The sequence below is a fragment of the Sparus aurata genome, chromosome 3, assembly GCF_900880675.1.
Source record: "Sparus aurata chromosome 3, fSpaAur1.1, whole genome shotgun sequence".
NCBI lineage: Eukaryota > Metazoa > Chordata > Actinopteri > Spariformes > Sparidae > Sparus > Sparus aurata.
The window spans coordinates 3,133,014-3,152,308 of NC_044189.1; the positions used below are offsets into that span (position 1 = coordinate 3,133,014).

Below are 19,295 nucleotides of genomic sequence, written 5' to 3' on the forward strand. Positions count from 1 at the left end.
GAGTCACAGACAAACCTTTCAGTGTTGCACCATGAGCAGGTGTGTAGCATTGGACCTAATTAGAGTAGCACTGAAGTAAATTGTCACTGTTATATGAACTAAAAAGAATATTACCATCTTGACAAAGTGTATTAAATTTAATAATATTTTTTTCCTGACAAAGCTATTGTAAAAAGAAATACTGAAGCAATATTAGTGTAGTTTTGTTTTGTTTTATTTTATCATTGAATCTGTTAAATGGAAAAGGAGTTAAATTAATTCAATTCATATTTTGCTTTGTGTTGTATTTAAAGGTTGAGATGAAAATACAGGGGCGGCTGTGGCTCAGTGGGTAGAGCTGAGGACTAGTGACCAGAAGGTCACTGGTTCAAATCCCTGGCTCCCCTGGGCGGGACTGAGCTACAAGCCGAAGCATCCTTGAGCAAGATGCTGAACCCCAACACTGCTCCTGATGTGCAGTTGGCACCTTCGTGGCAGCCACTGCCATCAGTAAGGGCCCTGCGATGAGCTGGCGTCTCATCCAGGGAGCACCCTGGCCTTCGCCCATAGAGCCACTGGATTTGGCCCCAGTATCCCCGCTCCACCTTGAAAAAGGTGGTATAAAAGCGGTAACATCACCCGCGACCCGCATGGATAAAGCGGTAGAAAACGAACGAACGAACGAGATGAAAATACAACTTTAATTTAGATTAATCATTTAGAAATTAATTTAATTAAAGACTATTTGAAATATTGACATGTGTTTATTGTATAATCAAAATCAAATTATATCAAATGTATATAATTTGTAATGGGTGGGAGCATTGAATTAATTCTGGCCATTTCAACAACTGCAGGCCAGGTTTTTCACCTACCCCTTGAAAATGGATGGCGAGCTAACCCAGATGGATCACCTCAGAGCTCCAGTATATCAACTGAACTTCATCTTTGTCCAGCCACATTGGTAGGACAAAACTACACCAAGCCAGCACCCCCAACTACACTCAGTTCCAGTATCATTGACTTGACTTTATTGATATTTTTCACTTTTTGACTTGACTTAAGGACTGCTGTAACCTTCCGATTTCCATGAAGACACTGTTTTGTGGCTGGGAAATAATGGATTAAGAAACATACTGTTATTCCTCTTGAGTGCAGTGCTGATGTGGTAATGATGAAGTGGTTGTTCTTAAGGTGGTTTGGTTTAGAACTGCATTATATTTTGATACACGAATTATGATTTGTTAAGTTTGAATTCTTTTGAAATAGGGTGCACCCAGATCCAGATGTGTACAGTCTGATTTGTATATTGTTTTTGGTGTTATATTTTTGATTATAATATAAGGTATCAATTTAAAGCACTTTGTCTGGTTTCTTCATTTAATTTTGCAAACATTTCTGCCTCCCTGTCGAACATTTTGTTAATTCTGATTCTAGCCACAGTAATTTCAGCCATTATTATTTATTTATCTTTATTGAATTTACTGTATCTGGAGCCATGTGATACAAAGAATACTAAGAGTCTACCATTAGTGATTTTCTGCCCTTCTTCTGATGTGAAGGCTTTTTCCACACATGGCTAATGGTCAGCAGCATCCTGAATAAAGTTTGGACAGCAGTGACCTGCTCGTGATACATCAGTTAAGCCAGCAGCAGCTAATTTTCAGCTGTGACCTGAAGAGCAATAAATTCAACCATATGATAAATGCTGATCAACACTGCAGTTTTGGATTACTCATCTCAATTTCATAGACGTATTACATTTAGTATAACTGATACAGAAGTGCAGATTCTTCTGCACGTATCATGATGTAAAATAACTTGCCAAGCAAAGAGGAGTAGTTTGAAAACAAGAGGATTCATGCTAGTTACGAGCAAATACCCTCATTAGACAGAAGAATGTAGAAATACCATCCCATCTCCAAAAGCCTGTTTCCTTTGTAGTTGAGGTAAACCAAGACCCAGCTGCTGTTATAGAATTACAGCCATGTTCTTAATCTCTTGAGTTTGCTTCAGTTTGGAAAAGCACCTGGGAAAACTGATGAATATGCAGCCAGTTGAAATATGCAAGAGAAATGTGTCCACAAACTCTGAACCCAGAAGAGAAGACTGATGTGGACACTTAGTGGTGAGGAGATAAACTGTTGCAACGCTTTCAATCATATCACATGAACCTCTTCTGTAGAGGGAGTTACTCAGTTGTCACTGAAATGTTACTACATGGACTTGAGCCAAAAACATCTGTCCAGCTGTAACTGATAAAGTCTCGTATGTTTTCTGGATCTGCCCACATGTCCAAAACTTCTGGTAGGAGTTCCATTAGCAAAAGATCTGATAACATCTACAACTTTTCCGATCCTGCAGGATTGCATCAAGTTCTGTCACCCTGACCTCACCGCTGAGACGCCCACTGTCCCGGGCGATGCCCACCTACAACCTCTCCTTAAATCAGACCCGTCATTTTCATTGGGTGGAAGTCTACAACTCCAACAGGGTGGAGGAAGAATCAGCCAAGAGTTTCCCGGGAGAGATGAGGTATTCCTTATTAAGATGTTCCTGACCTCTTTGATTTGAACTTTTTCTCTGAATACCACCCATCTGTACGTTTATACTTGGATGTATCCAAGGGCGTAACCATGGTATAGATATTAGGGGGGGCCAAATGAGAGCCCTTCCCCCCGAATTTTGTTTTTAAAGTACATTTCCCACAATTCTATGATATTTTATATATGAAAATTTGCACATTTAGAAGTTTTGAGGACAACATTGACCATTTGAATTCACATGTAAAGGAATATTCTGTGAAATTGCATGGATTCCTACAGAATCAATATAAAGCTTCTCTTTAAATTCCCATTAAGTGAAAATCAATGTTTTCATCTCAAAGGTTTTGCTCTATATCTCACCTATATGCCAGTATCAGGCCCAATGTTACTAGTTTTATTTACTGCTGACATGTAGGCCTAGGTCAAAACTAATGTTATCATGCTGTTTAAGTTCTCATTCAGATTTCTCACCTGATCATCTGTATCTCCAGAGCATGTCACTGCCTGGCCACTGCTTTCACCTGCCTCTCCCTGTGTCTGTGTCTCTGTGCTGCCTACACTGTGACCAGATACCATTATTTTACCAGAAGAACAATGGCTGACCTTGATGATCATTTTAATTTAATACATTGATTTTTCTGCTTGTGTTACTAGTTTATTTGCTTTAGCTAAATAGTAAGTGCATAAATAACAGTGTACAATGTACAGCAGTGTAGCCCCTTTCACACATGCACTGCTATTCTGAACTTATCTGGACATTACCTGGAGGAGCTGCATGTGTAACAAATGAGAGCAGTAACAGGGATGAGATGATGTAGGAGATTTTCTTCATTGAAAAGAAGGTTTTAAGCTCCAACAAACAGCTTTAAATTACGTAAATGAACACCTACATGGCATTAATGCCAGAATATGTATGTACTCCTGTCAAATAACTCCACTTACATGACAACGTGACTTGAAATAGAAGTCAATCTTCTGCTGCCTCCTCCTTTTTGGCATTCATAATCATGTTGAATAATATCAAAATCAGTGGATGTTTCTAGAAAACTCTCTGTCAGTTACCATTAACTTTACCTGGCTTACCTGGCTTGGCCTAATTGTTTGCCACCTGGCTTGCTTAATATTAGCTAACATGCCACGAAGCAAGACAAAGTTATTTACAGACAAAATTCTACATTATTAACTAGTTAAACAACAGTTTCATACCTCCACTCTGTTCGCTGTCTGCAGCAGCGAGTGACAGCAGCTCCGCTAGCATGTTATTGTTTACTTTCCCGTGCGGCCGGGACTAGTTGGTTTGATCAAATGGCTGTGATTGGCTTGATGGTTGTCAATCACTGTAACTTGACCAATAGGTTTTTCATGTATGGGGGAGCGACTCAGCGTACTAAGGTGCGCTCCATTTCCGTATGCTATTACACCGCGATGGCGGGCGAACAGTTTAATACCTTAGGATGGGAGCAACCAAGTTTACAATTGGGAGAGGGGGGTCCACACAATTGTGTTTTCCTTAAAAACGGAAATAACTTGAAAATAAATAAGAAATAACGAGACAGATCTTTTGACAGGGTTTATAAAAGAGTGCATATTTAACATATTTTTTTCTGTATATTGGGGGGGACAGATTGACATTTTCTCAATATTGGGGGGGGACACGACCCCCCCAAAGAATGCGTGGTTACGCCCATGCATTACGCAGATGATACTCTGATTTTTATTTCTAATGCTGAATAATTGTTCTTTTATATCAATTTCTTCATTAAGAAAATAACAATATGTTTCAGGAACAAAGTATTCTTCTTAAATTGATGATGGTAGAAATAACCTGTGATTTTGTTATTAACTTCACCTTTTTTATCATAACCAAATTTAATAAGAATATATGAAACAGAAAAAGCTGTCCAATAGAATACATTTTTAAAACCATTCAAAAGTAATCAAGGAAAATGGATTTGGTTCCGATGTGACTGTGTGCATTAATCTGACAAATGTTACTCATATATCATAAATGTTGAAAAAGAAGGTCAAAGACGTGTCACATTTATTATACAGGTAATGAAATCTTTATTGTTGTAAAATGTTGAAACAGAAGGAAGAACACATTAATGTTGAAACATGTTGAGAGAAAGAGAGAACAGAGAGAGAGCTGAGAGCAGTATGAGAGTAAAACCAGCAGCAGAGTCCCAGTGAGTCAGGTCAGGACTGGGAACACTGGTCTCTCCTCAGTGTCTCTGAGACTGGAGTCTGGGAGCCCTGGGTGGCCTCACAGGTCACAGAGCCCACCTTCCTCCACTGGTCTGCAGGGAGCCTCAGGGTGCTGCTCCAGCTGTAGCGGCCGTCCTTCTCCAGCACCCCGGGGCTCCTGCTCTGCTCCCAGCTGCTGCTGCTGCTGCTGCTGCCGTCCACCTTCCAGGACAGACTCCAGTCTGAGGGGAAGCCCTTGTTGGCCAGACACATGAGCGTGGCCTTCCCCTGCTGCAGCTCCTCACTGGAGGGGGGCAGCACCGTCAGGGTGGGACGGACATCACCTAGGAGACACCAATCAGCTTAGAGGACAGGGACCACACTGCTGTCAATCAACCAGCAGACACTGGGACACCTTCACTGTGTGAGAGTTGATTTAGTCCTTTAAGGAGTTTCTGTCAGATGGTTTTTCTGCTCCACCAGTCACTCACTCACACATTGTTTCACTTCCCTTTAAGAAGCCTCTCATGCATATCAGCACAGAGAGAATCATCAAACAGAATGAGCTGTAATATATCAAACTACACTGGAAATAAAACACATCAAACTTTCTCATCACAATCAGACAAAACCTGAACTATATGTGACTTTAAAATATTTAGTGGACACATACACAAATACAGAAAATGAACCGACTGCAATCAAATGTTGGACAAGAGGAGCGTTTTGAACGCTGCTGTCATTGAGGTGAACAAATTACATCTCCTCTTACAAAACATTTGTAAAACAGGTTTACAGTTTTATCTTTTCTACACTTCAGGCTGTTTAAATGTCACTTTGACAGGAATGTGTAAAGAAATGTTTAGTAAAGCTGCTCTGAGTTAGCCTCCATGATAAAGGAGAATTAAAACATGAAGACTAAAAGTGTTGGAATTAAAACAAAACATGTTTATCGGTCTCTAACGTCCAACACATAACAGTAAAAATTACTTTTCAGTATTTTAGTGTTTGTGCAGAAACTTACTTCCAACATCCAGTCTGGTTCCTCCACCAAAAGTCCACCACAGTGATACAAACTCATTGAGCCGCCGTACAAAAACCTCTGACTGTAGAGAGACACGGCTCTCTGACTTTGACACACTGAACTAAACCTACAAGCCCTCAAAATGCAATTTTACCATTAAAGTAGAAAATAATGATTTATCTACTGTCTTCACATTTTATATGTATTACAATATTTTTTTAATTGATATTTCTGAAGCAAACATTGACTTTTGCTGACAAATTTTTGCACATAAAATAAACATTGATATAAAAAACTCACTATTTTACGTGTAATATGAAGAAAAACAGAAACCATCCTGCCTGAAATAAAAAAAACATTGAAACATTTGACTTACTTCCAACATACAGTCTGGTTCCTCCACCAAACGTGTACCACAGTGATACAAACTCATTGAGCCGCCGTACAAAAACCTCTGACTGTAGAGAGACACGGCTCTCTGACTTTGACACAAACACACTCAACAAACACGTTCCCAGTTTACCCAGTTTATGTTATAGTGGCTGATTATAATGGTTTAAGTGTTAAACACAGACTCTAAATGTATGAATATGTATTTAATGTTTTTATTATGGAATGTCAAACTGCTATAACCCAATTCAATTTGTCTTTCAAACTAATTGAATTAAAACATCTCAAAATAAAAGGTTTTTAATAACTCCTGCTAATTGTAACTTATTATCAGAAACATGTTCATTGTAGATTATGATTCAACAAAACAAACTATTTTCAGTAATTCTGTCGATAATGATGTTGAGTTGTGTGGCAGTTAACTACGAGGATTTCACAAAATACTCTGAAGAAAAGTTGATCATCAACCTATAACCAAAGACACATACAGATGAGCTCTGACACATTCCTAATCAATAATCTGATACAGTGATTGATCGATTGATAAACAGCATGATGAGAGTAATCCAAGTCCCTGTTGGAGTCAGTCAGAGCATTTCCATAGAGAGCCACTTTGCATCAGCAGCACCATGCTCCAGTGCTCTGGGAGAGTTTATAGTCCTGAGAGTTGAACACTGGATGACTGACAGCTGTCCTTCATGACAACAGAAGACACAGAAATCCTCCTCATCAAAAACATGACTTTGATCTGCGTCCTCATCTGGACTCTCCTCTGCTGCTGCTTCACAGGTAAAGTCCAGAGAATCAAACTCCTCTCCTCTATCAACATCCGTCCCTCTGAAATGAAGCCCACAAAACCATGACGCTGCTTTATGTTTTTGTCTCTGTGTCCTCAGAGTCCAGAGGTCAGATCACAGTGACTCAGCCTGGAGCAGTGAGCTCTGCTCTGGGAGGCTCCGTCACCATCAACTGTAGGACCAGTCAGGATGTTTATTATAGCACCTACCACCATTTGGCCTGGTACCAACAGAGAGATGGAGAAACTCCTAAACTTCTCATTTACTATGCAAGCACTCGAGCATCAGGGATTCCAGGTCGTTTTACAGGCAGTGGATCAAACTCTGCCTTCACTCTGACCATCAGTGGAGTTCAGGCTGAAGATGCAGCAGTTTACTACTGTCAGAGTCTTCACTATCCCAACAGTCAGTATGTGTTCACACAGTGAAAAACCGTCGTACAAAAACCTCCCTCAGTCAGACTGAACAGAAACTGAACTGACTGCTGCAGCTGGAAGCTACTGCAGAGACTGATACACTTCACTGAGGACACACACACACACACACACACACACACACACACACACACACACACACACACACCACATATTTTCCACGTTCATATCTCATTTACTAAATATTTGGGAAAGGCCAACCTGAGACAACTAATGACAAAACTCTTGATCTATACAAGACTTTAGCATGTATTGCAGATCCATCAGGACAAGTCTTCCTGACTCAGTCTCCTGGAGCTCAGTCTGTTGCCCCAGGACAGACTGTCTCCATCAGATGAAAAGTCAGTTCAGGTGTTGGTTAACCCTCTGGCCTTGTTCGTTTTTACTAGAGATGCACCGATCAGGATTTTTGGGGCCGATCACCGATCACCAAAAGCAGTATCTGCCGATCCCGATAAATTCATTAAGTAATAAGCTTTATTTGGGCTTGATAATAATATTGGAAAGATCTATTTTATGGCCTTCTTGCTATTTGGAAATCTGATGAAATTAGGAAGATGAAATTGTAGTTAATAGTTATTCAGAACATATTGAAAGGTGGATGAGTATAGGATTGGAATGCAGCAAAGATTGAAATGTCACAGACAGGGTCGTAAAACACTTTGGCCTGTGAGGGAGGGGGACTGGGTCATCTCTACCCCAACCAACATCAACCCCCACTTCTTGTCATCTGATGTGGAGAGAGAGAGGATTCTATTGTGCTTAGTTGTTAAAATTAATAACAAAACGTCTCCAATGATCTGTTTATAGCAAGAGCAACACACCGTCCTAATCTATAGGGAGAAGAGGCCATAGTTTGGCCTGCGGAAGAAGGACTTCATCTTCTTTGTGAGGGGGGAGTAGCGGCAAATATTCAGTCAAACAGATATGCTTTGTTTGTTAAATTAGTCTTGTCTTGTGGTTGAGAGGTCAGAGGTCAGAGGACGCGGAAAGGGAGCAGAGCCTCGTGATGGAGACATAAGGGCTGGTGTTCCTACACTTATGAGTTATTGATCCGGGAAGTTTGAATCTGTGAATATATTTCCAACTTTACCGGACTAAATCCTACCACATAAGTCTGTTGTATCATGTCAAAACCGGCTGCGCTCGCTTTCGCACCTGTGCTGTAAGTTTCGTACTTGTGTTTTGAGATGCTGCTGCTGTGTGAGAGGCTTTCACGTGAGATCATCGTGATGATGAGACTCCACCTGTGCGAACCGCGGACTCACTGAAGTTACTGTGAGTGACTACTGTGCACTCGGGTGGCTGTAATTAAAGGCAAGCTCGCTACGCTGACCGGGCCAGGGGCACAGAGGCCACTGTGGCCGTACGATGAGTTTTTTTTCACGCTGCATCAAGGCCAAAGTGTGGGGCAACGGCGGCCACGGCCGCCGTGAAATTCCCACCCTGCATGCAGTCAATGCACTGTCTCTATATTGAAACGTCATCTGATCGGCCTGATTTGATCTATTTTGAGAACTCCGATCAAAACCGATATATATATATTATCGGCCGATTGCGATCGGTTGCCGATCGATCGGTGCATCTCTAGTTTTTACTACCCTCTCAGCTTGTTCGTGGCCAAAAATGGCCACCAACAGATTGAGTCTGTAATTTTTGGGATTTTGTATGTTTTTTGATGCTTTTACTGCATAAAATGTTTAACTAATATCAGTTCTTGTCATAAGCACAAAAAATGTATTCATTTTTAATTTTTTAACCCCTCAAATGCCAATTTGTTTGCACAATGCGCTTGTTGGAAAACTACCACAAAAATGATCACTGCCTATCTTCTCAGTGCTACCAGTTTATCTTGTATTATCAATTACACAGTCTGAGATATGTAACTGATTAACACCAACATTGATTATTACACATCGACCCCTGGATTAAATAAGAAGGGGAGGCAAGCAACCCACTTTTCCCACAGGATGCGAAATGCAGCGAGTTTATCATTCCTGAAGAGTCCTGGGTGGGAGAGCCTGTCATCAAAGCAGATGTTAGCGCTGATCTGAGTGAAGCTGTAGAGGGGCATCGTGGCACAAAACGTGGCCCGTCCTGTCTTGGCATCCCACATGCCACGTGTTGCTTCATGTCTTGAGCGGTAGACACCAGCCAGAATCAGAATCCCAATGTAGACTCTCATCTCCACTTCATCCACATTCTTCCAATCCTCACACCTTCGCCTCCCATGCAGGTTTGTGTTGGTGCACAGCAGCTGAATGATCTCCTCTGTAATAAACAGGTCAAATGCAGACCTCAGGTTGCTGATATGGGCAACTGCATACAGGGTGGGCCCTGGGGTGAAACCAGTGGATACTGGATTGTGGTGCAGGGTCTCTTCAGCAGTGGGAAACCACATTATTTTCCCATGACGAGACATCCACTCACCCGCCAGCCCCTCTGTCTCTGCCATCAGCTGATCGGCCTCCATCGCTGTGTCTGTACCATCCTCTTCCCCTGAGGAAGAGGAACCAGGCACTGGCTGGAAGTCGTCATCAGTGGTGTTGCTGTCATCCTCTGAGGAAGGTGTCCCATCATCTTCAGGAGAGGACGTGTCCTCATCTTGGGTAGAAGATTTCTCCTCCTCAACCACAGAGGATTTCTCTCCATCTTTACTCTCTGAGCCAATCACATACTCAAGTGCTTCAGTCAGGGCATATGACCTTCTCGCCATCCTACAGATAAAGAAGGATCTGGGAGCTGATAGGCTCACTTATAGCATTAGTACTGACTGCACCTGCAAAAACTCCAGGACAGATTTATAAACAGTGTCAGACTTTGTTTTTGTTTCCCCAGAAGCCAGAGGTCAAGATGACCTGTGATCCTTTTTTTTGGAGAGCAACTATTTGAGAATGTAAAGGCTATTGTGTAGTTGTGTGTGGCATTTTTTATGAAAAGATCAAAGTTACAGGTGTTTTCAACCTGTGCATCACAGCCAGGTTTGCCTTGGAAACTCAAAGCTCAATAACCTGTACCGAGAGAAATTCACCAAAACTTGTATGGTATGATACACTGTAATTTATGTCACTTTATCTTGCTAATACTAATTTTTTTTTCATGCACAAACACACATCATTACCTGACATCCTTAGGATCACACCTATGTCAAAATTGTGTCATTCATTTGCTCCATTGGAGTGCAGGAAGCCATCACACGCCCCTAGTGGAACCTAAGAATATTAACTGAAATTGCTCCCTTGCCCAAAAATGGACAAATGACACAATCTGGTAAAAAACATTAAAAACTGAAATTTTCAAGTGTTGAGTTTAGAATGAAAGCCATTTTACCTAAATTATATGATTTTATACTGTAAATCACAAGGAATTAAAAAATGTGGTTTTAATGGGTTTCAATTGGCCAAAAGTGTCCACGATAGAGCCATAAGGTACAATTGTAGATACACAGTATAATATTGACATATTTAAAGAGCAGGTTTTGAAAATTGAAAGATCAGCCAAAAATCCAGACCCTTGGGAAATATCATTCCATATGCATTAACACAGCTAAAATGATCAACAAAAAGGAAGTGAGGTGGACACAAATGGCCAGCATAGAGTCCAGAGGGTTAACACATGCAGTTGTATCGTCAGAAAGCTGAGAAGCTCCTAAACTCCTCACTTATGAAGCTCGATCCCATCAGTCTGGAGTCTCAGGTGGTTCCAGTGGGAGTCAGTCTGGGACCGACTTCACTCTGACCATCACTGGAGTTCAGACTGAAGATGCAGGAGTTTACTACTGTCAGCAGGATTAAAGCCACTGATTCACACGGTGATACAACTTTATAAAAAAAACCTTCCTCAGTTCAAAAGAAGCTGATCTGAATGAACAGCTGCACAGAAACAGAGACACTTCAGAGGTTTTAGAAATGATGACAGAATCAGACTTACCTGGACGCCATTCTCCACCTCTCTTAAGCCTTCACAAAAGGCCGTCTTCTCAACCTGATTGGCTGAGAGAAGAACGTCCTAAACTGCTTCCCCTCATTAATTAGCAGCCAGTCTCACAGCCTGTACACAGTGATCTGAATCCACTGCATCAGTCTAGAGGAGGTTTGAAATTCAGCCCAAATAAAACACACAGCAAGTCTTTCAACATCATTTTTAAAGCATTTCTGATCAAATCTAAACTACATACAATTTATATTTTAGCCGGACATTTAATTTTGAACAAAGCTCATCACACTACATCTCTAATGGGCTTGTGTTCATTGAAAAGTACATCACTTGTAATGTATGTTGAAATGACCCTGCTGATAATGATACGATGATGATGTAATGCTGATAATATCCTACAAATGCAATAAATTCTCTTCACACTTTATAGTTTATAAGATTCATTTTACTTTGTGGACACTTGTAAAAACATCTGAGTCTTCAACCAATGGCACACTTCATACATGAGACACATACAGTGTATCTGTCAGAAACCAGCCCAACCCCAGCTCCTGTTTTATGTTTTTGTCTCTCGTCATCGTACAAAAACCTCCCTCAGTCAGAATGAACAGAATCTGAACTGACTTCTGTAGCTGACTGTGTTGGCTGCAACTCCCCCTGTTGGCCAGTCCAGTCTGAATCATAGTGTAAATACAAGTTAATTCAAAGTATTCTTTGAAAAAACTAATCATTGTAACAGTTTCTGGTCACGTGCTCGTGGATGATTTAGTTTGTACTGTTTTTCCAATGTGATTAATACGTTGAATCTGAATGATAAAAATATGGTTTTCTAGGCATCCTGCAGGAGACAGCATGCCTTCACCTCAACAAAGATTTGAGGAGTAGCTCATAAGTACTGCCCATAGCAAATTAATATTATGGTTAATAATTTAAAGTTGCTAATTTTTTAACAGTGAATAGTTAAAACCATATAAACTGAAAAAGAAAAAAAGGCACACAGCTCCCAGTAGTGAGAGCAAAGCTTTATCTCACCTCTGTGTCCACACTGGTTTATAGCTGCCCTGCAGAGTTTATCCTGCAGATCCAGTGTTTTCTTGTGTTGTTGAATCAAATATCTGTGTCCTTCTGAGAAAGTACTGACAGGTGTGATCCTGAGGACAGACAGAATGGACAACGTCAGTATCTGAAACATGACACATAATTAATAAATAAATTGAATGAAGTGCCACAAAGTGAGAGGTCTTCAGCTTGTACGTGTGAAGCCTTTATTTAAGATTTTGTTTTCATTTCAGTTTTACAGTTTTGACCGATTCTGCAGCTGCTGAGGTTAAATATCCTCGTTAACTTGGATCATACTGTTTGGCCCTTCTGTAATATCGTTTCCAGGCAAGCTTCAGATTTAACTAAAGAAAATTTACAAAATTTTTCAGTTGATTATTCTTAATTTTATTACAACTGTGCACATAAGATGTTGTGCCAGTGCAGCCCTGCCCTAAAGAATGTGATCATCTCAGTGCTGATGTCTGTTTCCTGGAACCAAAACAGCAAACCAGATACATTGTTACATGCATAAGTTAGATAGTGCTCTTTTAGATATAATGTAAAACTGATAGCATCACAAGGGTGACAGCATGTAATTTATTACTGAATAGTGATGTAACTTCATGATACAACATGAAGAAAAACATGTCTAGAGTCTTTAAGAACAGTATATCATTGTATGCTGATGACATTCTTCTATCGAATATTTTAGATTCCTGTCAACTACATTTGAAAAATTATTTAGCTAAATTCTCTACTTGTTTAAAGTGCTTTATGATTTTACTGCTGAAATCAGACACTGTCAGATGACACTGAACAAGCTAGAGGATAACTGTGTCAATGCATGAAGTAATGCCAGAGAGTTTTAATGTACATATCACCAGTGACAAGAAAATATCACCCTGATATGAGTTATAATCCTGAACATGTGAAAATATAGAACAAGGAATCCTTTGTTGGTATAAACACACATCCATGATGAAATATTTTATTCAAAGAAAAAATATATTAATTGTCTTACAGATTTTAAAGCACCTGATTGCTGCAACAATGAAAATTTCAATATCTGAAGTTGAATGATGTTAAGTTGGTGTAATGACAGAAACAGTGAGTGAGACAGAAAGACACAGACTACAGATAGAAAGAGTAAAAACAGTAAAAGTAACCAGTAAAATAACTCGACCCACTGCAGAGAGAGAGATTAATAAAGTTTATATGGGCTCAACTAAACTCCGTCCTGTTGGCTGCAGCAGAGGAGCTTCTAGTTCTGTTGGTCTTCCTCAGATTGGATGAAACTGATCTTGAATGTTTCACTTCCCTCTCTGAGCTCAGTAACCATGGCAACAGACAGGCATCACTGCTGAACCATGACGACAGACAGGTTTCAGTACTAAAGATAAAAAGATAAAGGTTGCATTTTGTTCCTCTGACGTATTCATGTTAAAAACCCAAATTCACAAATAAATCAATGATGGCATGCTGCTGATCAATAATCTGATACAGTGATTGATCCATTGATAAACAGCATGATGAGAGTAATCCAAGTCCCTGTTGGGGTCAGTCAGAGCATTTCCATAGAGAGCCACTTTGCATCAGCAGCACCATGCTCCAGTGCTCTGGGAGAGTTTATAGTCCTGAGAGTTGAACACTGGATGACTGACAGCTGTCCTTCATGACAACAGAAGACACAGAAATCCTCCTCATCAAAAACATGACTTTGATCTGCGTCCTCATCTGGACTCTCCTCTGCTGCTGCTTCACAGGTAAAGTCCAGAGAATCAAACTCCTCTCCTCTATCAACATCCGTCCCTCTGAAATGAAGCCCACAAAACCATGACGCTGCTTTATGTTTTTGTCTCTGTGTCCTCAGAGTCCAGAGGTCAGTACACAGTGACTCAGCCTGGAGCAGTGAGCTCTGCTCTGGGAGGCTCCACCACCATCAACTGTAGGACCAGTCAGGATGTTTATGGTGGGAGCTATTTATTCTGGTACCAACAGAGAGATGGAGAAACTCCTAAACTTCTCATTGACAGGTCTAGTTATCGAGCATCAGGGATTCCAGATCGTTTTACAGGCAGTGGATCAAACTCTGCCTTCACTCTGACCATCAGTGGAGTTCAGGCTGAAGATGCAGCAGTTTACTACTGTCAGAGTTATCACTATCCCAACAGTCAGATGGTGTTCACACAGTGAAAAACCGTCGTACAAAAACCTCCCTCAGTCAGACTGAACAGAAACTGAACTGACTGCTGCAGCTGGAAGCTACTGCAGAGACTGATACACTTCACTGAGGACACACACACCACATATTTTCTATCGATGTCTCACCTTCCATTTATATCCAATTGTAATCCCATGCTCTTATTTCATTTGCCATATATACAGGAGGAGCCAAACGAGGACAGTTAATAAAACACTTCTGACCTTTGACCTCAGCTTGATACTGTATCACATCAGATTTGAACATTTTTAAATTTAAGACAACATGAAGACACAGATCAGCATCAGAAAAAATCCTGTTCAAGGTTGGCCCAAAGAAAGCTGTTATCCTCAAATCATAACTGATATTATCTTAAAGGAGTCATCACCTGGTTTTTTACATATCCAGTCCCTCTTGGATCGCTTTGGATCAATTCTTAAAACTTAATAGAAAAAAAAAAAAAAAAAAAAAAAATCAAACATAGAGCTTGTTTAGACACTTTTTCATACCGCGACTTTCTCACACGAGATTATGCGCGAGGTTTTGACCGGTCCGGATGTGCATTGTATTAATATGTAATGAGGCGTGCGTTGATTGGCCGCAGGAAGGACAGCGCCGGAATGGGGGGCGAGCCTGCATACACACAGACTCCAAAACATAAACAGCCCCCTGTCATGGCTCACACACTAAATGACGAACCTGACGGAATTCAGGCATTTATGTACGAGCCGGAGTCGGAAACCGAACGGGAGAGTGAAGAGGCAGAGACGGTGGAAGAGACACGTTTACAGCAGGACGTCTCTGAATGGTAAATTCTTTTTTTTTCCTTCTTACTTTTCACACTCGTGTTTTACATGTAAGACCTGAGTTTTAATGCTGGTGGTGACGATGTATGGCGTGAAAATGACAGAGAAATAAGCAGATTCGGCGTGCTCACTCTGGCGGAGGACGGCTGTGAGCCGATGCTTAATATGCAAGTAGCCTCCTGTGGTAACGTCACCACAGGAGCAGAGTCAAAATCTCGTGCTTTAAGAACGCGCACTACTGTGCGCTATTCCTGTTTGGAAAAACAGCCAAAGCGAAAAAAATAAGCCACTTTCAAACTCCAGCTTTTCAGGCAAGATTCAACAGAGGTCCAACAGCAATATGCATGATTTAACGAGAGAAATTGCGATTTCTGGGTGACGACTCCTTTAAATAAATTAAATGATGTTCAGTGAAGAACATTTCTATGTCAGCTATGATCAAAGAAAAGGACAAAAGACAAAATGATATCCTCATCTCAAACAGTGTCAACGTCACATTGAAACGTCCAGACCTGGATATGTTTACAGAAAGTGTTCTGTGTTACATTAAAAACTGCATAGACATTGTCATAGTAGAAAAACGCATCCGGGTCTACTCAAACCAGAAGCCCTGGATGATTCGGGAGGTCCAGCAGCTGCTAAAGGAGAGGAAAACTGCCTTCAGATCATGTGGCGGGGCTCTCTATAGCACAGCACATACCAATCTGAAGAGGGGCATCCGAAAGCCCAAGTCGGACTACAAGAGGAGGATCGAGGACCACCTGGGCAGCAACAACAGCAGGCAGGTGTGGCAGGGAATCCAGCACATCACCAACTACAGGATCAACCTCGGGACTGCTGAAGGGGATGCCTCACTGATGGAGGAGCTGAACCACTTCTCTGCCCGTTTCGAGGTTAACCCACCAGAGGCAGCCACGCCACATCCAACAGCCCACAGCGACACCGTCCTCACTGTAGAGGAGCATGAGGTGAGGCGTACGCTGTGGACAGTCAACCCGAGGAAGGCGGCTGAACCTGATGGCGTCTGCAGACACGGGCTAAAGGACTGTGCGGACCAGCTGGTGGGGATCTTTACTAAGCTCTTCAACCAGTCAGTCTCCCAGTTCACTGTCCCATCCTGCCTCAAGTCCTCCACCATAGTCCCCCTGCCCAAAAACACAAACATCACCACTCTCAACAACTACCGTCCAGTAGCACTCATCCCTGTGGTGATGAAGTGCTTTGAGGAACTGGTCCGTAGTCACATCATGTCATTCCCCTCTCCCACCTCTGATTCACAGCAGTTTGCCTACAGGGCTAACAGATCTACTGAGGACGCCATGGCCACAACCCTCCATGCTGTATTGTCCCACCTAGAGCAGAAGGGGAGTTACGTTAGGCTGCTCTTCATAAACTTTAGCTCTGCTTTTAACACCATCCTCCCCCATAGACTGGTGTCCAAACTGCCTGACATTGGAATACCACACTCCACCTGCCTTTGGATTAAGGACTTTCTGACACTCAGAGGGTAAGAGTGTGCCCCTGTACATCCACGGCCCTCAGCCTCAGCACTGGCTCACCACAGGGCTGCGTGCTGAGTCTCCTGCTCTACACCCTCTACACCCATGACTGCAGCCCCATCCACCACAAAAACACCCTCGACAAATATGCAGATGCCACCACAGTAGTGGGACTCATCTCGAGGGTGGAAGAGTCCAACTACAGAAACAAGGTGGAGCGATTGGCAGAGTGGTGCAGAGTTAACAACTTGCTCCTCAACACATCAAAGACCAAGGAGCTCATCGTGGACTTCAGGAGGAAGAAAACGGACATCTAGCTGCTGCTCATAGGCGGGACCTGTGTGGAGAGGGGCTCCGACTTCTGCTTCCTGGGAGTCAACATCGTGGAGGACCTGACCTGGAGCGCCCACACCACTGAGCTAATGAAGAAGGCCCAGCAGAGACTTTACTTCCTGAGAGTTCTCAGGAGGAACAACATCCCCCAAAAACTGCTGGTGTCCTTCAGTTGAGAGCATCCTGGCATATTGTCTGTGTGTGTGGTTTCCAAGCTGCACTGTGGCACAGAGGAAAAAGCTCCAGGGGGTCACAAAGGCCGCACAGAAAATCATTGGTTGCCCTCTCTACTCTTTGGAAGAACTTCACAGATCCCGCTGCCTCAAAAAGGCCAAAACTGTCTTACAGGACTCATCACACCCCAGTCACACACTGTTCAAACTACTGCTGTCAGGCAGGAGATACAGGTCCATGAAAACAAGAACAAACAGACCACAAAACAATTTTCATCCATCAGCCATAAGTGCATTGAATAATGCTACTAAAGCATAATTCTCACCACTTACCTTTGTCAAAAGGGCTATGTGCAATTTTTAAATGTATACTTGGATGTATGTATGGTGTGTCTCCTATGTGTTTTTAGCATTAATATGCATACAGTAGTTTTTATTTATGTATTTATTCATGCATTTACTACCTCCTGTTGCGCTGAATAAGGACTGCAATTAATTTCGTTGTACCTGTTACAATGACAATAAAGATATTCTATTCTCTTCTATTCTATTCTAAAGAGTGAAATAATTGACATTTACATCCATGAATACTCCGTCATGTTTGTGATGGTTTCAGGTCAGTCTGATGCATGTCCCTTCAAAGACACAAAACTTATTTTTCTCTTTGAATTAATTAAAATTAGACAGATGAAATTTTGGATGAGAATTATAAATAAATTCATATAGATCAAAGAAGAAAGACTACGGTAGAATATCCACAGTCTTAAAACAATGAAAAAGTAATCAGGAAAAAATTGAATTGTGATTTGAGTGACTGTGTGCTTTAATCTGACAAATGTTCCTCATATATTATGTATGTTGAAAGAAGGACCATGTAACATTTATAATGAAAGGAATGAAATCTTTATTGTTGTAAAATGTTGAAACAGAAGCAAGAACACATTAATGTTGAAACATGTTGAGAGAAAGAGAGAAAGATTACTGCAAGCTACACAAATTATACTTTCAAACTGCGATCAATCTGGAGACAGAATGATACTCTGTTTTTATTCCTGTTGATGAATTAATTGTTAATTCATTTATTGATGAATTAATGAATTGTTCGCTATTTAGATTTTTTAATACAGAACATTAGAATTAGTTTCAGTAACAAATTCATCTTCTTGAAGGCAAGATGAGTGTAATAATAAGCGACTTAAAAAAAATTACTAACAAATTGTAATATTACCAAAATTAACGAGAGTAGATAAAACAGAAAACTCTGTCAAATAAAATCAACAGTCTTAACGCCATTGAAGAATAATCTGTGAAAAATGGATTTGGTTCTGATGTGACTGTGTGCATTAATCTGACAAATGTTCCTCATATATCATATATGTTGAAAAGAAGGTCAAAGACATGTCGCATTTATACTAAAGGTAATGAAATCTTTATTGTTGTAAAATGTTGAAACAGAAGCAAGAACACATTAATGTTGAAACATGTTGAGAGAACGAGAGAACAGAGAGAGAGCTGAGAGCAGTATGAGAGTAAAACCAGCAGCAGAGTCCCAGTGAGTCAGGTCAGGACTGGGAACACTGGTCTCTCCTCAGTGTCTCTGAGACTGGAGTCTGGGAGCCCTGGGTGGCCTCACAGGTCACAGAGCCCACCTTCCTCCACTGGTCTGCAGGGAGCCTCAGGGTGCTGCTCCAGCTGTAGCGGCCGTCCTTCTCCAGCACCCCGGGGCTCCTGCTCTGCTCCCAGCTGCTGCTGCTGCTGCTGCCGTCCACCTTCCAGGACAGACTCCAGTCTGAGGGGAAGCCCTTGTTGGCCAGACACATGAGCGTGGCCTTCCCCTGCTGCAGCTCCTCACTGGAGGGGGGCAGCACCGTCAGGGTGGGACGGACATCACCTAGGAGACACCAATCAGCTTAGAGGACAGGGACCACACTGCTGTCAATCAACCAGCAGACA

General features: G+C 41.6%; 3 gene segments (V, D, J or C); 2 read left to right on the top strand and 1 right to left on the bottom strand.

Annotated features, from left to right (window-relative positions):
* Positions 1-4,721: 4,721 nt before the first annotated feature.
* LOC115579284 (Ig kappa-b4 chain C region-like) lies at positions 4,722-6,587 on the bottom strand. The segment is given in 3 exon segments: positions 4,722-5,053; positions 6,110-6,162; positions 6,568-6,587. Coding segments are annotated over 3 exon segments (405 nt in total).
* A 273-nt stretch (positions 6,588-6,860) lies between these two features.
* LOC115579132 (Ig kappa chain V region 3381-like) lies at positions 6,861-7,349 on the top strand. The segment is given in 2 exon segments: positions 6,861-6,912; positions 7,020-7,349. Coding segments are annotated over 2 exon segments (381 nt in total).
* Positions 7,350-14,042: 6,693 nt separating this feature from the next.
* On the top strand, positions 14,043-14,925 carry LOC115579348 (Ig kappa chain V region 3547-like). The segment is given in 2 exon segments: positions 14,043-14,094; positions 14,202-14,925. Coding segments are annotated over 2 exon segments (375 nt in total).
* The last annotated feature ends 4,370 nt before the right edge of the window (positions 14,926-19,295 follow it).